The 25,372-nt window shown below is 45.2% G+C and overlaps 1 protein-coding gene across 2 annotated transcripts in view; it reads right to left on the bottom strand.

Moving 5' to 3' along the window:
- Dock1 (dedicator of cytokinesis 1) overlaps positions 1-25,372 on the bottom strand; it is a 485,241-nt gene that overhangs the window by 52,378 nt on the left and 407,491 nt on the right. For both annotated transcript variants that reach the window (XM_041666110.1, XM_041666109.1), the window contains exons 33-37: positions 20,153-20,301; positions 9,477-9,562; positions 9,136-9,292; positions 1,926-1,966; positions 108-198 (exon numbers count right to left, since the gene is read on the bottom strand). In XM_041666110.1, the coding sequence (XP_041522044.1) occupies positions 108-198; positions 1,926-1,966; positions 9,136-9,292; positions 9,477-9,562; positions 20,153-20,301 (524 nt within the window). The remainder of the gene's footprint in view (positions 1-107; positions 199-1,925; positions 1,967-9,135; positions 9,293-9,476; positions 9,563-20,152; positions 20,302-25,372) is intronic.

The following is a 25,372-nucleotide window of genomic DNA, read 5'->3' on the forward strand; positions in this document are numbered from 1 at the left end:
ATCTCACGCCGGTACTCTACTAAAATCTGCCATGGAAAAGGAAACTGTGGAATCAACTCAGAATTTATAAGAAAAGCTGTGTAGACGTGTACTGCGAATTTTATTACCTTTAGAAGCTTTGCGTGGAGAAGCAAGGTGTAAGCTGCTTCTGTGTAGTTGTCACACTCTTTGTGCAGGTCACAGAGCTTGTATAAGTACCTGGTGATGAAATAAGGCTACATTCTTAAAGCGGCACAGGGTAATTTGTGTTGAGGACTGGGGGTGCTAAATTCGACATTCAACGGTAACTCATGGCTACCCTTTCCTTTTACTGTGTCCATAACTCACAATGCCTCGAAAACTGCTGGTGCAGAAATCACTAAAAGAACTGAGAGGAATAAATATAATAATAATAATACACACACACACACACACATATATATATACCATACATTTATAAATAACAGTATATGTTGGCATACACATATACAAATATATAATTTTAAGTCATCTTTGTAGGGAAAAATGAAGATAAAGGCAAGAATTTTATTTCAAGGTTCCTTATTTCTTTCATCTTTCCCAGTTTTATTCCTCAAACATTTGAAATAAGATTAGACAATCTAGACTGTGCATTTCTCTTGAGTCAAAATGTGTGCGCGAACACACACAATCCATAAAGATCCACATCTACAAGATTAAAAAAAAAAAGCTGCGATGACAGTGAACGTGATCAAAAGGACGTCGTCTGTGCTGTCGGAGAAAAGGATGCTCCTTACTATAAAGCCAGACACATTTTGGATCAAAGAAGCTGGTTGTTTCCCTAAGTTTGCTATATAAGCATGGCATGTTTTAAAGGGAAGAGAAAAGCTGAGAACTAGAAAACCACACAAGCATACTCTGCACAGCCAGCACACAGCCAAGCTTTCTGGCATGCAGATGTAGGCTAACCTGATTCTCTGAAGTGGTTTGTCGTCTTGCTTCCTAGTGACCACAGAATCTGAAAGGTGACCACAAAATACAGTGGATCACTCTCATAAAGTGCTTTGATCACCCACAGACACTGGGAGTCAAACCCAGGTCCTCTCCAAGCTCTACCAGTGGGCTACCTCCTCAGTAGATCTTAAAGCCGATAACGAATCAGGTTCAGCCACACAAAATATTTCTCTTTTTGGTGCAATAAAGACGTAGACATGTGTGAATAGGGTACTAGTTAAAATAAGAGTAAAATGCAAAATTATAATGTCTACTTTTGGGAAATTTATTTCTCATTTGATCATGTGGCTTACTAGAAAATTTAAGAATTTGCAATACATCTTTTCAATTTTTTTTCCTTAAAAGGCTGTGTTTGTTGATCGATAGGCACAAAAACCTTTTTAAATAACCACGGCTTCCTAGCTGGCTAAATGTTGCCCCTCTTAACCCAAACTTTACATGGGCACAGACATGCTGTATAAGGGCTGAGAGCACAGCTGAGGCTCCACCAGATTTCCTCTCAAAGTCACCATGATTTCCTACAAATTACTCTTCAAGATACAAACCATTCTTGCACACGATTGGACACACAGTGAGGAGGACATGCACAGAGAGGGTGTGGCCTGCAGCACACACAAGGTGCTGGCTAGCATGGCACACATGTACCTTATATACACCTCATAGATACTGCAATGTACACAGAGGGTGCCAGCCAGCATAGCACACACATCCCTTATAGACACCCCATAGCAATTACAACACACACAAAGGGTGCTGGCCAGCATGACACACATGTTCCTTACACACATCTCATAGTGACTGCAACGCACACAGAGGGTGCCAGACATCACAGCACACACGGGGTGTGAGCGTTGCACACAGAGAGGGTGCCAGCCAATATGGCAATGCCTACCTTCTATTCATCTCACAGTAATAATAACGCAGAGGGTGCCACCAGAGTGACTCACACCTACCTTATATACATCTCTTCTCTTTCAATTTCTTTGTAGAAATTCTGAAAAATAAGCCATGGTATTGTTTTCAGAAACTCCATTACGCAACACAATACAGAGAACAGCAAAGCAAAAATTAAAACAACAACAACTCATCAAAATGGTCCCATATTGTGAATCCACGGTCCAGTTATGATTGGCACATCCAGGGGACCAAACCCAGGCAGAGTAGAGTTCTCAATTCACTGGAGTGCTGAGCACCTCACAATACTCTCGACTTTTCCTTTTGTAATGACCACATCTCAAACACTCTAGACACTTGAGGACTAAATTCATGTCATTTGAAAGTCTTCAGTTTAAACAAGGTTCTGGCTGAAAATGTGACCTTCTAATCAATGCAGTCTCATTTAAATAAACAATCCAAAACTGGGGGTAGGGAAAGGCACCGTCACTGACGTCAGCATGCTGGGGTCAGCCTTTGTGAGAGACACAGAAGCATGGGGACATTCTCGTCCTCACATGTTCCAAACCTCTAGCCACATATAGTTAAAGGTAAAGGCAGGCTAGTTACGTAACACTAACCCATTCTGACCGTTCTCCGAGGGGCTACCATCATGACCCTGAGCAGTGTTGAAGCAGAACCCTTTCCCCATCAACCCATAATGTTGAAAATCCTAGAGAAAATCCATTGTTTTAGAGAGACAGACCTCCCCAAACTATAGTGAGATAAATGAGAAGTAACTTTAAAACAGGAAGGAAGGAAGGCAATTGTACACAACCGTGGGAGAGAAAAATTGGTTTGTGAATTCCACTAAGAAGGCTATTTCTACACATGACTGAAACATATCCTCTAATCTGGTGCTTGGACCAAAGTCATACCTCCACTGAGTATGGAAGTGCGCATGTGTAATGGCGGCACTTAGGAGACGGAGGCAGAAGGATCAAGAGTTTGGGCCAGTGAAAGCTGTAAAGAGAATCTCAGACTAGTCTGGGCCACACAATGAATCCTTGTCATACCTGCCCCCATTCCGAGTAACATTTCTTCTTCGTGTGAACTATTTTGTACATATGAAGTCATGCACAGGGCACTCCAAAGGCACAAGAATCAACACACAGGGCCTGTGGGATGGAAGCCTGACAGCCATTTCTTTTCTGTATTAGTTTTTTTGTTCTTCTTGGGAATTTCATACATGTGTTCAATCAAACATGATCATATCCAACGACTATTTTCCCACTGAACTCTTTCCAAATGCCCCCCTCTTAACTTCATGCCTATTTATTTTTTTGGAAAACCCATTAAATCTAATTAATGTTGTCACATATGCCTGGGTGAGGAGCCATCTACTGGAGCATGCAAACGAGACTAGTGGCCACATATTTATTCCCTTTCTTGTTATTTCTAAGAACGATTCTCCCAGCTGGGAAGTGGTGGTACACACCTTTAATCCCAGCACTCAGGAAACAGAGGCAGGTGGAGGCCAGCAAGGTCTACAAAGTAAGTTCCAAAACAGTCAGGGCTACACAGAGAAACCCTGCCTCAAAAACAAAACAAACAAAACAGAACAGAACGACTCTCCCTCTCACAACAGCTATCATCTAGCAATAACTCCTCAGCAAGGGACAGGGCCTAGAGAGCACCTCTGCATGAAATTTAGCACCTAAGACTGACGCTCACACGACAATCAAGTGCCCAAGGGACTGACAAACATCAGCATTATAAAGACACATAGTGACTCAATAAGATGATTTAATTTCACAGGTCAAAAAGGACACCGTTTCCAAGGCACACTCTCTCTGGGAAGAGAGGATGGGGATATCTAGACAGCAGGGGAAACAGGGTCATTCCTGAAGAACTGGCTTTACCTGGTGCCGCACCTGACACTGGAATGAGTGTCAGTTCCTATGACGCACACAGTAACGAGGATATTTTCAGCTACCAGTCAAAGACCTAGCAGAAGATTCGGAGCGAGCACAGCGCTGCCTTCCCACCTCTCACTCACAAGCATTCAAAAGTTATGATGTCACAGCAGCCTCCTTTGTGCCCCTGTTTTCAATTCCCTCCTCCTATTTTGGTCGCTCAGATTCATCCTTAGAGTTCTACAATGATCTTATCCTTATCCTGTGACCTTCACTCGCTTCTCAGAGACACCAGCTGCCTTTTATCTCCTGCCCTTGCTGAAGTCTGTTTTCTTTGGACTTCAAAACCCCTCGAGTTGAATATAGAATAAATATATAGCAATGTAACATGTCGTATTACAGTTAGTTATATATTTCTACATATGAGCTTGGCAATGAATGCTTAGAGATAGGAATTTAATTTTTTTTTTTACTTTTAATATGTGTCTGCATTTATATAAGTTTGTATAATAGTGGAATGTGCTCTCAGCTGCTCGGCCATCTCTTCAGCACCTAGAGACAGGGTTCTCATCTGTAATAGTCCAGTTTGCTGGGCCTCCCCCTCACACATTTATATTCCACACGGATGTGCTCAGACAGAGCAGGATCCATCCCATCATCCTTGGGGATGGTGAAGGACTATTGTTTCACTTTTCAGGCAGTGACACATGCTGTTTCCAGGTGAAGAAGTTAATAATGTGAGATCACCTCGGGAGTTCCGGGAGGCTCTCAGCGCGAGCCAGAGCTGACTACAGCAACAGTAGGTGGGCACCGAGGAGCCTCCAAATAAAGGAGGAACACACGTCAACGTCAGAAACATCAGAAACACGACTGCAGGTGTCATTCCAAAAGCCTGTTTTCCAACGGTGGCCGCTGGTGATAAGAAGCCAAGCTCAGCATGACGCCACCTCTCTAGCAGGTTCCATGTCACCCTGAGCAGAGATCTTGCTTTAAAACACACTGAGGTCTTAGTCATCAAAGTTGGAAGCCTAATGAATCTATTAATACTACTTCCTTCTAGAAGCTAAGCAGTCTCACGGACCCATTTATGGATCACAGTGTGCCTGCGACAATCACATCCAGAGCAGGGAGTGATTTTGAAAAGGTCTCCACATTTTTTCCCACAGGAAAAGGCCAGTTTGTACTTCATGTCATTGTCATGGGCGCCAGGAAGGCTCATCACTTAGGGCAGAGGTAAGAACGCACAAAGATGCTGAAACCAGTTGCTTTCCTATGCCTACAGGCGAAGATGGCCATCTTAGCAGGCAGTCTACATGAACATAAAGAGCCATGTGGACAGATTTCAAGAACAGACATCACATATGTAGGAGCCATACACAGACCTAGTAACCTATTTAGGTTTCTTTTAACTGTACTTCCTTTTTTTGTTGCTCTTTGAGAATTGCATACAATATATTCACCCCTCCCAATACCACCTAGATCCATTCTCTCCCTACCCTCCCAACGTTAGGTCTAAAATTGTTTTAAACCCACCGGGCCCCATTTGCATTGCTCAGCTACTCCTGGACGTGTGGCTCTCTACTGTAGTGTGGTTGGTTTGTAGGCACCAAACTCTTACAGGATCAGAGGTGGTGGAAGGCTACAAAACACATATGGGAAATAAACACATATGAACTCACAGCAATTGTGACAGCATGCACATGGTCTGCACACACTCTACCCAGACCCAATTGCAGCATGGACAGAGGAGGTGGGCATGAACTCTGCCCTTGCTGAGCTGTTGGCAACAGACAGCTGCTGGAAGAGGGCAAGTCAGTGACTTTTCTTGAAGGGTGTAGCATCTACTTAGACTTTTAAGCCCACAAAAGTTTTCTCTGGTTAGGCCCCAGCCATTGATGAACTATCCAAGGGATATTTCATTGTGTGAGGGAGTTTCAGTTTCCAGAATTTCTTTTTGATCCGTGGGGTTCTGCATACCTCATCCATTTGCTCTTGCATCTTGCCACCATCCTCATGAGAGTCCTCAAGTTGTTTTACTCCTTTTGTATGTGCATGTATGCATGAGTTCCTATGTATGTGCTCACCTGTGCATGTATACATAGAGGCCAGAGGGCAACCTCAGGTGTTGTTCTGTAGACATCAGCCATCTTTTTTAAAATATTATTTATTTATTATGCGTTTGTGTGTGTGAACACATGCATGCATATGTGTGCAGTCACACACATGCACTATGACACATGTGGAGGGGATAGGATGACTTGAAGGAGGTGATTTCTCTTTCCATTATATGGGTCCTGATGACTGAACACGGGTTGCCAGATGTGGCAACAGGCACCGGCTGAACTTTTTGCCCCTCCCTTTCGAGGCAGGTTCTCTTACTGGCCTGGCTCTTGAGCTCCATCTTTTTGGGGCTGGCATTACAAGCATGTGCCACCACACCCAGCTTTTTTAGTGTGAGTTCTGGGGCTCTGGTTCAGGTTCTAAAGCTCTTTACTGACTGAATCTCAGCTCCCCAGTTCTCCTCAATTCCCACAATTGTTTGAAATGTTGGGCCAGGAGCTGTAAAGCCTCCGCTGTATCCAAGTCTGGCTCCGATGGCTTCTCTATCCCTTAAACTGTTGCTCTTTGTTTTGGGTATGGCTATTTTTGGTGGAAAGGACTGGGATGTCCAGCCAGAGTTCCTGCACTCCTGGATTTCAGCTCCAGCAGCTGTGACTGTGGATCTCCCTGCCTCTCCAGACGCAGAAGCACTCGCTTGTCTAAGGAGATGAATGCTAGAAGAACTGCTAGTCTTTCAGTTTGTTCCTTTTTTTCCTTGCTGTACAGACAGTGACTATTTCCAACCTCTTCCCACAACTGACAGACATCATAGGTCCCCATTTTATGGAAGGGAAAACTCATTGCTGGAACAGTCTGTCATCCGCCTTAACAGCCTGCCTAGACAGCATACAGGGGATGCAATGGCACAGGAGTTTTCGGGAGATATTCCTCATGGTAAGTCAGACTACATTGATGCGAGGGGAAGCAGAGAGTAAAACAACCCTTCTGCTCATCTCTTTATTTAAATATCTCAAGGGTTTTTCTTCCTTCCTTTCTTAAGATTTACTCTACTATTTATTTATATGAATGTATGTGTGTCTCTGTCCATGCATGAGTTCTGCAGAGGCCTGAAGAGGACATCGGATCCTCTGGTGCTGGAGTGACAGGAGGTTCTGAGACACCTAACATGGGTGCTGAGAACTGAGCACAGGTCCTCTGCAAGAACGATGCTCACTCTTAGCCATCAACTCTCTCTGATTTTTCATTATGTATGTAGTAGTGGTGGTGGTGGTGTATGTGAGTATGTGTGTGTGTGTTCAGAGGCCTTGGGATGATGTCAGGTTTATTGATCTCTACCCTGTCCCATTGAGACAGGGCCTCTCACTGACTCTGGAGATATGTGGGTTGGCAGTCAGCAAGCCCCAGAGATCCTCCTGTCTCTGCGCCACATATGCCACGTTGCCTGATGCTTTGTTGGTACTGGGATGCACACTCAGGGTCTCAGGCTTGCACAGCAAGTGCCGTCACTCACGGGGCCCTTGCTCCAACCTCTTTGGAAGAATGAATGCTGTACCACATTCCTCCTGGCATGAAAGTTCATTCCAGTGACACCCCCCCCCCCAAAGCCCTTGCAAGTCACACAAATGGCAGATAAGAACGTGAAGGCCGAGTGCTTGTATGCTGCTCAATGACTGGATCATGGCCTGACCTCACACGGCCAATGGCCGGGTAGAACAGTGAAGAAAGTTGGGCAAGGTAGGAATAGGCTTGTCTTGCATTTCTGCCTAGAGACAGCTGAGAGAAGCAGAGGAGAGCCCTACATGGTCAGGAGTTGGCCACTATGGTTCATTAGGAGGGTAGCAGTACACACAGAGGTGGAGAGCTCTGAAGCCAGTCTGGGAGATGCATCCACATAGAGAGGCACGAGGTGGCCAGTCACTCCTTAGACTTGAGCTTGTGTGCCACCAAGTTCTCTAAAAGTACAGTGGGTCTCCTGTTCGTCCCAGACACAACTTAATAAGGCAGTGTGCCAGGAAGGGTGTCTACAGACCTAACTGCATTGAGGGATAACAGGAACTGATGTCAAGATCAGTGATGACCAAATTCACCCAGCCACCCTCCATCTGTGCTGCCCTGCACTGGGGTCCCTTGGTGCTCGGACAAATGACAGTAAACTGGATGGCTTCAAAGAAGAGAGAAACCATCCTCACCGTCATGGAGTTCTGAAGCCAAGGTATCAGGGACCAGCCATTCCTGTGAAGGATCTCGGGGAGACTTATTCCTTGACTTTTTCAGGGTCTAGAATTCTGGAAGCTCTGAGGACTGTCTTCATCACTCTAATTGCTGATACCTGTTCACACAGCCCCTCTTCTGTATGTGTTTGCTTTCCTTTCCTGGGAGGGGGGAACCCAGAAACAAGGTCTTCTGGGGCCTATACTAGTCTCAAATATGCTATACAGCTGAGGTTGGCCTTGAACTCTCATGATCCTCATACCTCCACTTCCCAAGTGCACCACCACGCCCAGCTCCTTCTTTTCCTGTGTATGAGAACTCCTGAGAATGGATTTAACCCTTATCTACCCAGGCTAATCTCATCTCCAGCTTCAGTATGGATGTGTGAACACACGTGAGAATAATAAGCTCAGCTGTCAGTCATTCCTCAGCTACTGTCTACCTTGTTTTTTCTTTCTTTTTTTCTTTTCTCTCATTGGCCCAGAGCACGCAAACCAGGATATGCTGGCTGCCCAGTGAGACCCAGAAATACAACTGCCCAACTTCCTTCACCAGTGCTGAGATTATATGCTACCATGCTTGGGTTGATTTTACGTGAGTCTGGAGGATTGAACTTGGGTCTTAAGGTTAGTAAGACAAGTACTTTCCCTACTGAGCTAACCCCCAGCTCTAACCAGCAGAGACTTCTTTTTCCAAAAAGGGCCATAGTCATAGGACTAAGAATAAATATATCTTTTGGATGCTACCATTAAGAAACTCACTATAGTACATGACTCTGATCTAATAAAAGTAGAGTCTTCAAATCTGGAATTCACGAGGTGCTACCTTGGTTATGAAACGGATGGCTTGCCACCCTCAGCCACAGCAGGTACACTGCGAAAACATTCAGAAGGGAGCCAAGCTCTCAGCCTCACTGAAAGCAGATAGGCCAACAGTTCTCTGTCCTTCCTTCCCTGCACCAAAGAGGGCCTGGTGCGGGGGAGGGAGCTGTGCTGTGCTGTGCTGTGAAGTATTCTATGGCCAGCTGTCCTCTGGGCTCCCAACTACCCTGGCTCCATTTGCATTCTGCGAAGATGGAAGGTTTAATTAACTTCCCGCTCACCAGCACGTTGACTGTGCAGCTCATGCGATTTTCTTTGTTTTCGTCATGCATGATGGTCCTGTAGTCCAGGAGCCTCTCCATCAGCCGCACCACGAGCTTCACAAAAGTTTCTCCTGTCTTGGCGAGGTATTTATGCTTCCTGCAGTGCTCCAGGAGGCTGAAAAATAATTACAGACACCTTGTTAATCACACTCCAAGAAAGAAACTTGAGGTGCGGGTTTAAAATATTTCCCATTATTAACACATTTTAATTATTTCTGGGCGACAAAGTTCATTGTAGTCTAATTACAAGTCTCTCTGTCTCTCTCCTGACATAAATCCCCCCGCGAATCAACACTTACATTTTATCAAATAACACTTTGTATTGCTCGTCTCCTCTGCCTCCTTCCACTTCATGATCCAGCTTAGTGATGATTTCATTTTCAAACTATAATTAAACAGAGGAAGCATAAATAATTAGCATAGTAGATAACTCAGTTGACAATGTGGGCCTCAATTGTTTCTCCATCTTTGGGATCAATGTCGGATGGATACCCTCTGCCTTTGAAACCTGACTGCATCTCAGAGATGCTGTTCCTGAGCCCTTGTAGACATCTGATGACTGCCTGACTCAGACAGGACTTTTCCTTCCTCTTCCAGTGACTGGAGCCTGAGTGTGTGCGTCTCAGTAGCAGGAGTAAGACATGCAGAAGGAAAGTGAAGCCAACGGTAGGAAACGGAATCAGGAAGTAATGAAAAGAGATGCTAAACTTTATCTCTACAAACGAACATGTGAAATAGGGTGTAGATTCCTGGGAGGGAACAGATGGCATTTCATTTGCTAGGTTAGCGTTCTCGGCAATCTGAAAACATCCACGAGGCCACTTCACTGCCACTCCGTGACGGATCTCCAAATCAAACAGGATTGCAGAAGAGTCCGGAAAGAGAAATCAGCAGTCACCTTTAGATGGTCCATCTCCAGGCTCGCTCTATGCTCCCCAGAGCTGCTGACTGGATAGCGTAAGTATCAAAGTTGACTGCGTATCTCTCAAATCCAGACTTTAAAAAAAAAAAATCTCTAAATCCCAGGGAGTCAGAAATTTTCAGAATGTTTCTAGGGCTCACAAGACTGGATATAAATACCTTCATAATGACAATGTTTCCCCATCTCCTTCCCTGAGAGCCGGGTGACACCCAGGTCAAAGAGAAACCCGGAGTTACCCAGGGAGCATGTTGATAGAAGAACCTAGCACTGGCTCTTATAAAGATGGAGACATCCACCCACACTTTGGACAAGGACGATGGGCAAGAGAGAAACAGACAACAAAGCTCAAAGTCCAGAAAGCAAGTACACTACAGCATAGATATAAGGATCCCCAGGGACCCTTCAAAGGTGTTCAACCACCCACTTCTCAATGACACTACCCAGGTCCCTCACGAGGACAAGGTTCTTATAAGAAGGACAGCCAGATGAGAGTAGGCCTCCTCCCATAGTGACTGACACCTTGAGGCTTAGAGAGGAGCCTGAGATAGTTGTTTCTCATGAAGTGACCATGTTGCCCCTCGCACATAAAATGTTTGTTTGGTGTTTTGTTGTGTGTTTGGAAATAGTGTCTCATGTAGCCTAGGCTGCCTTCAAAGTCAATATGTAACTAAGGATGAACTTGGGATCCTCCTGCTCTTGCCTCCTAAGTGTTGAATTATACACATGTGCCATTATTCCAGATTTTATGGAGTGCTGAGGATGGAACCCAGGGTTTCTTGTATGCCAGGAAGCCATCTACAATGAGATACATCCCTTGGGATGTAGGGAGTTGAGGCTTAAGGCAGATGGAGCTCAAGAGAGCTTAGTATATCAGCCAAGAGTGGACTAATTGGTACTGAGACAACTGGCTTTCTGGACCTTGTCAACCAAGCGTGACATCACTTAGCTGCAGCTACAGACATGGGACACTGACATGGGGCATGGGAAGAGCTACTGTGGCACTGCAGCTAATGGTGGGCTCTGGAGAAGCTGAAAGCAAGGCCCAGGGAGGAGCTCGCAAGGTGGTACTGACTCTCCCATACCAGGCTTTCTTGGCCCAGCCTAAAACATAACACGGGGATTTATTATTAATATGAATATTTGACCTAGCTTAGGCTTGCTTCTAGCTAGTTTTTTTTTTCTTTAACTTACATCAACCCATTTCTATTAATCTATGTGCATCCCTAAGGCTTGTTTACCTCATCTGCATATTATCCGTCCTGCCTTCCTCTTTCCTCGATATCCATCTATCTGGCTCCTGGCTGACTGGCTGGTTTCTCTCTCCCCACCAGCCCCGCCTATCTCTCCTCTGCCTAGCTATTGGCCATTCAGCTTTTTATTAGACCAATCACATGCCTTAGGCAGGAAAAGTTAAACAGCAACACTTCTTTACATAGTTAAACAAATGCAGCATAAAAAATGCAACACATCTTTACATAGCTAGACAATTATTCTACAGCACAAACAAATGCAACACATCTTTACACAGTTAAACAAATATTCTATCCCATAACTCTCTCCCATCCTCATCAGGATGCCTCAGTACGCAGAGCCTCACTTTCCTCCTGGGGCAGGAGGGGTAGGGGGCTGCTTCTTGCTTAGCACTAAGGACTTGGCAGCCTCCCAGCAACCTTGGCCTTTCTGAGCTCTTCATTCTTTCTGATCTTCTCTCCCTCTCCTCCCAGATAAATACCACTTTTTGATTGTCAGGCTTAAGAAGTTCAAGGCTTTTAAAAACAGAGACGGTTCCATTGAAGGACGAGATTGGCTTGGCTTTTTTCCTTTTCTCAACATGGAATCTTAAGAAAAGTACGTTCGCTGTAAAATGACCACCTTTTGCTACCAGCCTGCAATGACTCTACTCTTTAAAAAGGATTCCTTCAAGCAGCCATTCACTTGGGACTCTAACACAAGGGAGATCTCTTGCAATTAGCCCTGAGATGGCATCTCAAGGCAGCCCCATCTTTCAGGGGACAATAGAATGGGATGGCAAAGATCAAAAGTGTGGCAAACGTGTAATTCACAACAGATATTTGAGATCCAAAAGAGAACCAACAATCTTAATTCAGACACAGCACTCAAACATCCATGTCTGAGGAATATAACTGGGAAAGTATAGAAAGTTCAGAAAGGAAAGACTTACCCTCACATTGGCAAACACTCACAGTTAAAACTGTCCGCCGTTCCCCAGTCACAAGGTATTGGGATGTGGCTTCTACCTTATGAAATTCTAATGCTTTCTCTGCTTCTGTGTCTAAATGTAGGACATCTTGGCTCCTTAAATATGTTGCTTATCAAACTTGTCTGAAGAATTTAATGTTTTCCTTAAATATGTTGCTTATCAAACTTGTCTGAGGAATTTAATGTTTTCCTTAAATATGTTGCTTATCAAACTTGTCTGAGGAATTTAATGTTTTCCTAAAAGAGTGGCTGAATGATAAGTGTACCAGAGAACAGTTGACTCGAGATTTACTGAACGCCAGAGTAAGGTAGAGCATTTGCACAAACACCTGGCAACTCTGTCACGTATCAGCAAGGCTTACAGCACCAGGGCTTTTCGACCAGCCTCTCATTTCTGAGTCTTCATTCATTTTTACAGAACATACTAGGATCAATATGCTAGTATACTGTGACCTGTTATCCTAGTCAGAATTAAGCGGCCCCATCCCAATAAATTGGAGACAGTCCATTTGCTGACAGAGCAGGGCTGCTTTTTTAATAAAGGTTGTGGTGATTGTGTCCCTTGTCAGCCTGCACTGTGGTAACAGGCAGCGGGGCTCTGTGGCTAGGATAAAATTAGAGTGTGTTTATTGTGCTACTCAAAAGGTGGCAGAGGCTCGCTCGCTGATGTGATAAGCGGAATCATTTATTCTCTTCTCTTTTCTGAATCACCAATATTGCTACAAAAATATCCACAGGGCATCCAACCTAAAATATGGGATAAAGCATCTCAAGTCTCTGATAGCAGTATCCCCCTGAGAACATTAAATGGAAGAGATCATCAATTGGAGGCATTCGGAGGGGTGTCTTTCAGCAGACTCTGACGGGCTGTCCTCACGGTGGCATTGATGTTATGAATTCAATTGACTTAGGAGAAAAGCTATTGCTTCCTATTCCTGCTGCCAAAGTCAGCTCAGGGCTACTGAATACTATTTCAGAGACTACAAAGTGGGGATCCCAGCCACACATAATCTTGAAGCCTCTAACAATTCATTTGAAACATTTAATTTTGGGTTATGTTTACTGCTATTAAAAATCTTGTATGTGGGGCTGGAGAGATGGCTCAGCGGTTAAGAGCATTGCCTGCTCTTCCAAAGGTCCTGAGTTCAATTCCCAGCAACCACATGTGTTCACAACCATCTGTAATGAGGTCCGGTGCCCTCTTCTGGCCTGCAGACATACAGACAGACAGAATATTGTATACATAATAAATAAATAAATATTAGAAAAAAAAATCTTGTGTGTGTATGCGCTCATGTTTCCATCCATTGAGCCACCTTACCATCCTTCCTGTTATCTCTAGAATATATTTATACATGTATATAATGTATATAATCAGATCTGCCTTGTATCTGGGATTATTTATCACAGAGATCTGGACACAACTAATTCACCATACAGACAAAGGCTCAGAGCTTATCTCGAGCTGGTTGAACTCATGAACCGAGGAGCATAGCGTGCTGCATCTAATAGCAAAAGAGTTTCCTGGTAAATGTTGCCCTTTGCCCAAAGTAAGCTCTACTTTCCCCTTGTTCTCATGAAAACAAGCTCAGAAGACACTGTAAGGTAGGAGCTTGGTGCTTGGCCACTTCCTGCTTTCAGAGAGCACACCGGAATCTCCTCTGTTGTCTCCTCTACCTTCAGATGGAGCTGGGCCACTCTGCTGGGACCATGTAACCTTCCTCATGGGACTTACCAGAGGGCACAGAAACAGAAAAATGGTTGACTGAGTCTGGGTGGAAAATACATACCAGAAGAAGCCTCAGCAGACAGAAGCCAGTGCTTAAAAATCCCTTTCTCCCAACTCTCCTGATGACATCCTAACATGGCCAGATTCTCCAATCTGTCACTTGGCCTTTAATCCTGTGCTTAGACACACTAATATTTTTTTTGTAGATTGTGTTTATCTTCCTTAACCACTGTATAAACTTAATTACACACTTAATTAATATCTAGGATTTCATCCCATATTTAAAAGCCTCCATATTCCCCCTATCAATGAGGTACCTTCCTGACCTTGAAGCTTCTCTGACCTATTCATGAGCTGACCCCAAAATTGTGCCCTGGGGGCAGTTAGGTTGGGCTGCCTACACTGTCTGGTTGAGATACCAGTAGACTCTCACAACTCAGCCTGGGGAGAAATTCTGGCTGAGCACAATTATTGTGAACTCAGAGAAAATGGCCTCAGAGAGAGACAAGGTTGATTTAGTTGAGGGAGAATATGGGAGGCTGAGTATGTCTTTGCTGGAAGGCTTTAAAGAACAGAATTCAATATAACAGGAACTCTTGGAGTCAAAGGTATTGGTTGTCAAGATCTCTCAGACCACCTTTGGGAATGAATTCAATGAAATCAAATCTCCCCATGCCACAGTTCCTCTAGAAGCATCCAAAGTAATACGACCAGGTATTCTTTAGAAATGAAGAACACAAGTAAACAAGCCAACAAATAAAAGTCCCAATGAATTGGAGAATACGCGAGATAAAATTCCCACCAAATGTATTCACATGTATAGTAAGTCCACATTGCACAGCACAAACACCTAGTGCAGTACGAATTGTACTGACTTTTCAACCGAGTGGCAGACGTTTCCAACATCCACTTGGGTTTTTCAATTATTTGCTTAAGGTTAGTGGCGTAAGCAGAAGAAAGAGAGTATTCAAAGAGAGATCCAGAAACTGAGTTTCTTGCAATCTTGGATGATACCAAGATGACTCATGTTTACATTGTTACTACTAAATGGCAGTGTCTAGAGGTGGCGGAGCAGTTTACCGAGTCTCACAGAAATGACATGAAACAGCCCCATGATTGAGAACATGATTTCACCTCTCCCGCCGCGGGTTTTATCAATGGTCTGTGGCCTGTGTGGCTATTTGCTTACACTTCTCAGCTGTTAGCACTGTATTTTCCAAAGCTGTAACAAATGGAATTCTTTAAAAAAAATATGTCAGGAGAGAATTTAAAGTGGGTTTTTTTCATTTTTATGTTTCGGAAGTAAAACGCAGCGTGAGGCCGAGATTCTTTGCGTTATGCATCTGGGAGACTGTCAGTAAGATGGCAAAAAAGTCAAGTGTTAGGCCAAGCTTCATCATCCCTGTTCCAAGGCCAGGTGTGTTGAGGTGGACGAGAAATGGGGCAGGACCATCTGGATGCCTCCCCACCTCTCCTATGCTACTGCAGGATGGGGTAGAAAGAGGAATCAGGCAGAGGACCATGAAAGCGGGGTGAATCGAGGTAACATGTTATAATAAGAGTGGACACAGAAATCCTGGAGGGAAACCAGCAGGATGGGACTTAGGTAAACAGGTAGGACAATCAGATCACAGAAGGGTCTTAGGACAGACTGAAAGAATCAAAACTCTAGAGTTTCAGAAGGAGTCAGAGATGGAAGAGGTAGAGAAAGAAGGAATGGGAATCTGCTGAGGGGAGACTTACATGGAGAGTCCCTCTATCAAAGGCAGTTAAGGACCGATCATCCCAGGGACACATGAGAAGTCCCCAAGCTGAGACTCTCACATGTATTCTTTCCTCTGCTTCTTACAACACCTACAACCACAGAGGAAAAGGACATGCTCCAAAGACAGTATGGAGCAGGGAGGAAGAGAGAGAGAGTGTAGGGATGGGGGTGCGAGAGAGTATCCAGATGACCATGTCCTCCTGCCATTTCTGTGCTGGCCCATAAGGACATGCATGCCTATAGCCAGGAGGGATTTCTGAAAGAACCTTAGGCTGCCTTGTATTTCACAGGCTTCTGTCTGCTCCAAGACCTTTCATGTTAGGTCACAGTTCTACCCACTGGGGGCCAGTCCCTGTACAACTTGGCCATAAATTGGTGACTCTTACTAACATGAGAGACCCTGTGTCCACAGACTTTCCCATTATTGTTGTTGTTTTGCTTTTTCTAGACTTTTTTTGTGCCAGGGTCTCATGTATCCCAGGCTAGCTTCAAACTTGCTAGGCAGCTGAAGATGACCTTGAGATTTTGATCCTCCTGCCTCCACCTCTAAAGTGCTGAGATTAAATGCATACCACCATGCCTAGTTTATTCAGTGCTGGGGATCGAACCCATAGCTTTGTGCACACCAGGGAAGCACTCTGCTGAATAAGCCATTTGCCCTGGCCTACAGACTTTCATTGAACTGATGGCTTGTGGTGAAATCTGCCCAGAACTGAAGAAACCAAGATGACTCAGTGACCCAAGGTAAGAAATAAGGCCCTAGAAAGGTTGTCAGTTCTTGAATGGGTAACCTTATGCCTCCCTATCATACCACTCTAGGAGCCCAGCCAATGGAAGGACCATGGAGAGGCTGCACAGGGCAAGGGCGCAGGCATCCTGAAGGCCATTTCTGCTCTTCCAGGAACTGTATTGGAAAGAACGTGCTAATAAAATGCTAGCACTGTGGCTGAGGAGTACAAGGGCAACAACTCCAGGCAACTCTGGGAAAGCCAATTTGCAGCACAGGCTTCTAAAACTCCAGGCATGGTTAGATACAATTTAATCTTGAGTCAAATGGAGGTTAGCCCTTGAACCCAGTAGGTCACCTCCAAACTCCAACTACAAGTCAACAATACAACCTGGCTACAATGCATATTTCACAAGCATCAGCATATCAACTTCTCTGCTAAGAAAGCACAATCTTTAGAAGAGGCTGTGTCCTGTGACCAAAACACTAAAGCTGCCTAAAAACAAAAAACCCTAATGCCTTCCCCTCACTCCATTAGGTTTGTGCATCTGCTATAAAAGTGGAGGCAATTTAAGCCCTCAGTGATGTGACTAATCAGGTTAGATAATTGCATTCGTGGTGGATTACTTAAACAGCAGCCAACCATTCCCATCCCAGCAGCTCCTGGATTGAGAGGCAGGCTGAGCCAGCTGTGTCCTGGGGGCTGGGCGTGCACCCAGTCAGGCTGTACCTGCAGAGATGGCTATAAGGAAGAGGGGGTATGCCTTCTGCTTTAAGAGAACAGGCTGGCAAGGACTAGCCAGACTGAAAGCAGGAAGGTGTCAGAAGGAGAGAGGATGTCAACAGATAAGTGCTGTGGTCCAAGAGAGCCCTGGTGTGGGGGAGTAGGGATGAAAAGAAGGATGAAGGTTGGAGCTGAGAAAGGGCAAGGAATGGTGAGTCTTCTCAAATGGCTGATTAGGAGGCAGAGAGGCCAAACAAAGGCCACTGTCACTAACGTACACTAGAAAACCAAGTGACCAGGACAGCAGCAGAAAAGTGAGTGATGGGGAAGGTTTGGGACATGGCATTTTCCTGGGAGGCTGAGGTAGCTGATCTTTCAACAACCCTCGGAAACAGACTGACACAGAAGAGACCTGTGACAGTTTGCATTGTTAGCACGCCTCAAAACCCGAGGGATAGGTGCTTGGTCTCCAGGAAACCTTTCGTGTGGGATGTGTGTAGGTCAATGAGGTCTACCTTTGAGGGATAGCATGGTCTCAGCTCTTTCTTGATTTCTTTTCTCTTCCTGGCCCTGGGGTGTGTAGCTCTGTACCACTCCTCCTCCTGTCCCATTATGATGAGCTGCCCTACAGGAACAATCCTCTTTACAAGTGGATTGTTTCCTGTATTTGTTCTGGTGTGGAGGGAAAGCTTGTGATCGTGTGGTTGCTTCAATAAGCTTTACGGTTTTTGTCTTTTGGTTTGCTTCACTTAAAGGTTGTGAGTGCATGTAACCCTGCGTCTCAGCACAAATGGAAACAGCTGTGAGTGTCCCACAAAACGCTGGAGATGAGACAATACATCTCTTTAGTGGATCTGCTCGTTCATGGCTGTGCTTTTTATTTGCTTACATCCAAGCAAGGCATGTATTAAGTCAGTGAAATGCGTATAGAACATGAGCTAAAATCTGGGGAGCATCGCTTCTCTGTGCTATTACTCAGGAAGCTTAGCTTTCTGCAAAAGCAAAGGACAGAGTCTGAATGCCCAAAAGGAGACAAATGTTTAGACTGAAGACCCAGCTTCCGTGGCTCTCATTAACTGCTATCAGTTTCCAGCAAACCTGAAGCGCCTCCTTAGGAGACTCTCGTAGGACATTTAGAAACCCCCATAATACAGCAACCAGACACAGAGACCGCAAAGAGGGAGGAGACGCAGACACTCACCTCTCATGCATCTTCATTTCAGTCACCCTTGACCTTTATCTTGACCGAAAGACTATGTTTAAAAATTGAGAAATGGTATAAACGGTTTTAAAGGCTTTCGATTTCAGTTTTCTGGACTTGTGACATTTATCTATATAAATACTTTATTTCCCTTTACCTGTTTTTTATATAAATTTAATGGCAGTTTTCACAAGTCTTTCTTTGTGCTTGGTTCATATGAAATTCAGAAAGTCAGATGAATTTTATGCCTGGGAAAAGTACTTTAGGTTATAAGCCTGGAGTGACACTGGAACCAGGCTTTAGAGATGGCAGCAGTGGAGGCAGGTCAAAGCTTGTAGCAATAATATCAAACAATTTAGCAATAATGTCAAATGGCACAAAAGTATTTTGATTCCAAAATTGCATTTCTGAGTATGTATACTGGGAAAACATTCAATGTGATTCAAGTTTTGTGAATGAGCAGGTGCAGAGTTCACCTGTGGGTAGTGGGAACTGGGCAGCCTAGGGCAAAAAGTTTACCTGTTACCTGAAGGGCTATATCTCCATTAAAATCAAATTTAAAAATTATATACACATCTCCTACATATATATTACATATGTATATGTGTGTATCTGAGTGGGTATGTCTGTGTGGGGAGTGCACGGCCCACCTGCAGAGGCCAGGAGTGCACGGCCCACCTGCAGAAGACTGGAGTGTGGGGCCCACCTGCAGAGGACTGGTGTACACAGCCCACCTGCAGAGGCCAGGAGTGCATGGCCCACCTGCAGAGGCCAGGAGTGCACGGCCCACCTGCAGAAGACTGGAGTGTGGGGCCCACCTGCAGAGGACTGGTGTACACAGCCCACCTGCAGAGGCCAGGAGTGCAGGGCCCACCTGCAGAGGACTGGAGAGTAAGGCCCACCTGCAGAGGCCAGGAGTGCAGGGCCCACCTGCAGAGGACTGGAGAGTAAGGCCCACCTGCAGAGGACTGGAATGCACGGCCCACCTGCAGAGGCCAGGAGTGCAGGGCCCACCTGCAGAGGACTGGAGAGTAAGGCCCACCTGCAGAGGCCAGGAGTGCATGGCCCACCTGCAGAGGCCAAAGAGGAATGCTGAGTGTCCTGTTCTCAGTCTCCACCTTATTCCCTGAGACAATATCTCATTGTACCCAAAGCTCACCCTTTTGGTTAGGCTGGCCAATCAGCAAGCTTCTATAATCCATCTGTTTTCTGCCCCAGCACTAGTATGTGTTACTATGCTGGGGTAGCCTTTTTAAAAAAAATAAAATAAAATAAAATAAAATAAAAACACAAAACAAAACAAAAACAAAAACACAAACAAGTATTCTAGGGATTTAAACTCAGGTCTTCATGCTTACACAGAAAATGCTCTAAACTCATTAAGTCCTCATTCCAGCTTCAAGGGACTTTAACGTAAGATTTAGTGTTAGGTCCATATAAACATCAGTAAGGAACAGCCAGAAACTGAGGACCCCAAAGAGGAAGACAGATGATGACAGATTCTTCAGTAAGTCTTAGGGCTGTGGAGAACTGTTGTTGCGAATCATCATTTGTGTGCGTCACCTCTAGCAACAGAATCATCTGTGAGCATCACCTTTAGCAACAGAATCAATCATCTGTGAATGCCTTCCAGTCTTCCTTGTCTGTCTCTCCAGCCCTCACACTCTTTGTACCCTCACATCCTCACCATTTGGAAGCTCCGGGTGGAGTGGAATTCACACTGCATCATGTCAAAGAAGATGGGGATGGTGGCTTTCCGAAGTTCCGTCTCAGGAATCAGCGTCATTTCCAGTATCGGGCCGACCATTTCTGGGATGAATTTTATCTTGTGTTGACCTTTCAATAGAGAAATGTGACATCTATTAATTTAAAAAGAAGGGGTGGATTTCCAGAAGGGGCTTAAGAACACAGCAACACAGATCCAGTGATTTTGAATGGGAGCCTCCATGGTTGTGAACCCGATCTTGCTTGTAGGGAGTTTGAGTACTTCAAGTCACATGTGGCCAGAAGGCTGAAGAGACGGCTCAGTAGATACAGCATTTGCCATGTAAGCATGCAGCCTGAAGTTCAGAACCCCAGTACCCACATAAAAGCTGGAGAGGCATGGTAGCACTTGGGGATCCAGCACATGAGAGGCAGAGACCTGGGTCAGGGTGGTGAGCTGGACTAGCGAACAGAGCAAGCTCTGAGTTCAGTGAGAGACTCTGCCTCAGTCAATAAGGCAGAGGACATGGAGATGGGTTTCACACACATGGAACACATGAGGATGCCATGCTCATATACACATACAAAAAAAAAAAGTAGATGGAATCTGTAGTGCTACGTGGGGAGCTAATTAAAGACCCATTTACTTTGTGTATTACAGAAGGGCAGGGATGGCCCAGTCTCCTCATCTGTAGAGAGGAGTTGTGAAGGCTGAATTGTGAGGAAAGCAAGAGCAAGCAATGACACACTGTCCTCTAAGTGTGTCTCAGGTCAGCAAGATGGCACAGTAGGTAAAGGTGTTTGTCACCAAGTCTCATGACCCAAGCATGATCCCAGAACCCACATAAAGATAGGAGAGAGTGGGCCCTCCAGTGTTATTCTCATCTCCACTCACATGTCATGGTATGTATCCCCCCCCCATACCAGGTATGCACATACAATAGTAATAAAAAAGAATATTGAAAAACTTGTCACCTGTAAGCATGTCTTGTTCAGTGTGTGTAATGGTATTTAGAGGTACTATTGTATTCTTTTAGAGGAGTTGTTTCAATGTTTGTTTTGAGACAAAAATCTCCCTATATATCGATCAGAGAGGCTGGTTTTGCAAGAAGTCAATTGTGGCACATAAGTCAAGGGCATGGACACCATCTGTTATCCAGTCAGACAGAGCAGGAGACTGGGGCTGGGAGAGTCAGCACCTGACAAGCACGGGAGCTGACCCAGGGAGTCCCAGGTCCCTTCTGTCTCCTAGGTGGTGTGCAGAGGTGTGGTTTATCCGGCACCTGGGGAACTACACAATGACTTATGAAACACTCTGAATGGCTGCAGTCAAAGCACACAGAGCCCCCGCTGGGGATGGGACTGCAGAAACAGTAGGGCCTACCACCTCAGGCTGCTGCTGGATAGGGAAGCATTTATGCTGTTCTTTAGAACAGCTTTGTTGGGCTAAAGAGATAAAAAGCCTGCCTTGCAAGCCTGAAGACCTGAATTCCATCCTCAGAATTTAAAATAATAGAAAACAAAGCTGTGGAGGGTGGAATACACTTGTATTCCCTGCACTGGGGATGTGGACAGAGGTGGATTCCTAAGGCTCACTGGCCAGCCAAAGCTGCTTAGTAAGCTCCAGGCCCCTCTGTGTTGTCACTGAACTCAGGATGACTGTGGGATGGCATAAATACACTGGGCCTGATGAGAGCCAGGGAAGGCAGGGGAGAAAGTAGTGGCAATCCCTGGTTCACAGTCCCTGCTGATGTGGAGTTAGGTTACCAGACTGCACAGAGGCAGGCTGGCTGTGATGGCTAATCACCATGGTCAGCCACCAACATCTGGAACCAACTCAAGCAGCTGGGCACACCTGTGAGGGATTGTTCTTGATTAGATTATTGGAAGTGGGAAGACCCATCCTAAATCTGGGCCACATAGCGGCAGCCCCCATAGAAAAGGACATGGAAGAAGAAAACATTTGCTTTTTGCCTGTCTGCCCTCATTCTTGCTGCCAAGCTCATGTATTCTGCTGCTGAGGGATTCCTCTGCTGGTTAGAACCTATTTCTTTGAGAAGGAACAGACTGAAGACCAGCAGCTCTCTAGGTCCTCCCTGGGATGCCAGCACAAGGTTGGGGCTGCTGAGACATCCAGTTTCATGGACTGAACAATTATGAGAGTCTTGAAACAGCCACATGGGACTAACATAAGATCACAACCCATAAGCCACTAACACACACACACACACACACGCACACACATGCACCCATGTACACACGCACACATACACATGTACGCGCGCGCGCACACACACACACACACACACACACGCATAGTTGTTCTATCAGTTCTGTTCCTTTAGAGAACACTGACTAATACGCCAGCTTGCTGAGGGGACACGATGAGGCAGGAGCGCTGCTCCTAGGCAGCGACCTCTCATCTTCCATTACAGAACACTTCCTTTATCTTCAAGCCGCTGCACTGTAACTAACATTGTCTCATTCCAGCACGTAACATGAGGGTGCGTGAGAAACGATACGCCTGAGTGAGTTATTTGTGACATTTTCTTATTAACAACCAGCCAGCTGATCTGGAGTTAATTAATCTTATTAATACTTTGACACGATCGGGAAATACAATATGGAATTTGCTTTTCTTTATAGCTCAACAAACACAGATTTCTGTCAAGAGAGTCATTAAGCAAATGTGTCTATTATAAATAACCATACATAAGAAAGTAGACTATTCTCATAAGCCAAAAGATGATTTTTATGGACTGGACACAGGTACAAAATGTTATCTCTGATAAGGAACCTGAATTTAATTAGAATCCAAATTTCCAACTTTGGCTCAATAGTTGGCATCTTGTCTGAAGCAGCAATGGTGTGATTCTGCCCATTTCCCTCCATGCTTAACACTTCTGAAAGGCAGGCAAGTGCTGCGAAGCGGTCCCCTGAAAGTGCCACTATATTCAATTCCTCAGGTGACATTTTCCTTGTATTATGCCTAAAAGATGTCAGAGCCAATGCTTCAGAAAACAGCCGATCGTGACAGCAGGTTGTTCATCAGCTGTAATTTCGGTGTCATAAAGTTCTAGCTGTCACTCTCGACTTTTATTGTTCCTAGCTGGGAAGATCAGACAAGGCAGATCAAGTGGTTGCAGGGGCAGCCACTGGAAAACTAAGCTACAAAAAAAAGGGGGGGGGCTTCATCCCCATGGACCACCACCCTTCCTTTTAGTACAGAAAACACACCGGGCTTGCGTAGCCTGAGACCTCTGAGGAGTGACACCCCTGGGGACAGAGCTGTCACGAGTCCACAGTCCCTGAGTTAGTAAGGTGGGTAGAGCTTTCTGATGCTCATTATTATCTGTTTAATTATTGTGGGTTTTCCCCTGATGCACAACAAACTGAAGTCTCTAATGCTGAACCTGAATGTGGGCCAATGAGAGTCAAGGGATTTCATGCATTTTCCTCCTCTTTGGAGAGAAAGGAAGAACAGGATGATTGTGATGGCTTAAATGAGCAGTGTCCCCCACAGCCCAGGTATGTGAACACTTGGTCTCTAGTTGATGACTCTGTTTGGGAAGATTATGGAACCTGTAGGAAGTGCAGCCTTGCTGGAGGAAGTATGCCCCTGGGGGCAGGCTCTGAGAGTTTGTAGCCTTGTTTCACTTTCAGTTTGCTTTCTCAGCTTCCTGGGTGTAGATGGAAATATGATCTCTCAGCTTCCCATCCCAGTAGCCTGCTGCCATGCTGTCTCTGCCACGATGGACTGTCTCTCTGGAACCTTAGGTGCCATAGCTCATTTCTTCCATAAGTTGCTTTTTTGATCGTGGTGTTTTATGACAACAACAGAAAAGTAGCAGAGGTTCTAATAACCACGGTGCGAGGAAACATTCTACCAGTCAGTACCTTCCCCATTGTCTGGATGTTCGCCTCGGCACATCTGATGTTCAGAAATTCAGCCACTGGACAGGGTCTTATCGTGGGAAAATTGTGCACACAAAAGGACCACAGAACAGAACTCTGCTAGGGTGCATTGGACTGTATCTGGGTTTAATGAAAAGCAGCCAGCTTTCGCATTCCCCAAAAACACCAGCAAAGGGGATCCTTACATAAAAAAAAAAAAATAGTTCAAGCCAAAAAAGGCCAAAGTAAGGCCTCTCTGCGAGCACTTTTGTTCCAGCCAGATCGGGTCAGGGAACACATGCTGGTTCCTGAGAGCTGGCTTAACAAACAAAAGTAGATGGTGGAACCAACGTGCAAAGGAGATGAGGTGAGGCCACCTCCACGGAGTTCTCATAAATAAGAGGAGAATTGGGTAAATAAACACATTTCTTTTCCCTACAGTTCTTTTGGAAGAATATGGTTTTGACTTTTTCTTTGTTCTGGGAAGAAAAGGCCTGTTGCCCTGTCCCACCCAGAAGGGCTGCTGGGGCACATCTGTGTGAGACATCCCTCTCCAAAGACCACACACAGCCCTGGAGGGGTGGAGGGAAGGCATCCGGTGCACCGGCGGAGTGACAGGTGACTAATTCTAAGGTGAGGAACACATCTGATCCGACTTCTATTTTTATTTTCTTGGCAGAACTGGCTGCATGTGCCTGCCAACAAATTCCCAAACCTGAGCCCATTGGAAAAAAAAAAAAAAAGAAAACAGGAAGCTATGTGGAAAATAGGTTGTGCACACCCTGGGAAATCATGATGGGTCGCTAGGAGTTTGGAGTGAGGCAGCCTGCACAGCGCTATTGGCAGGCAGGCCTGAACACCGGAGAACCACAGCAGGAAAGGTCCTTGCTGGCCACGGTGACCCCACAGATTCCAGGAGGAGCAAAGGGCTTATTATTTGCCCAAAGAAAAACAAAACCAAACACAATCCCATGAAATTCTCAGTTCTTTGCGTAGCAGTTGTCCTTTCTTGTAGATGACAAATCTTTATTCTTTAATTGGCCAAGGTCCTTTCGATCTCTTGCTTGTTCTTATGCCCAAGTTGATGTTTGCTGTTGATGAGCAAGCTTTGAAACCCTCAGGCATTAGCTATGTGTTCACATTAGGGAGTAACCATAAGGGGGAGGGCGCTTCTCCTGAGTTATCTTCATTCTTGGCACGGTGAATCAAAAGTCTCTGTTGCTGGGCTCATCTTATGAGAACATGATGGCAGATGTTGTCAAGAGAGTCCACCACTCTGGGACAGAAGAGTCTAAGACTGCAGGCTCCC

The sequence above is a fragment of the Microtus oregoni genome, unplaced genomic scaffold (genome assembly GCF_018167655.1).
Source record: "Microtus oregoni isolate MIOR12 unplaced genomic scaffold, Mior012 000016F_ref0000370, whole genome shotgun sequence".
NCBI classification, from domain to species: Eukaryota; Metazoa; Chordata; class Mammalia; order Rodentia; family Cricetidae; genus Microtus; species Microtus oregoni.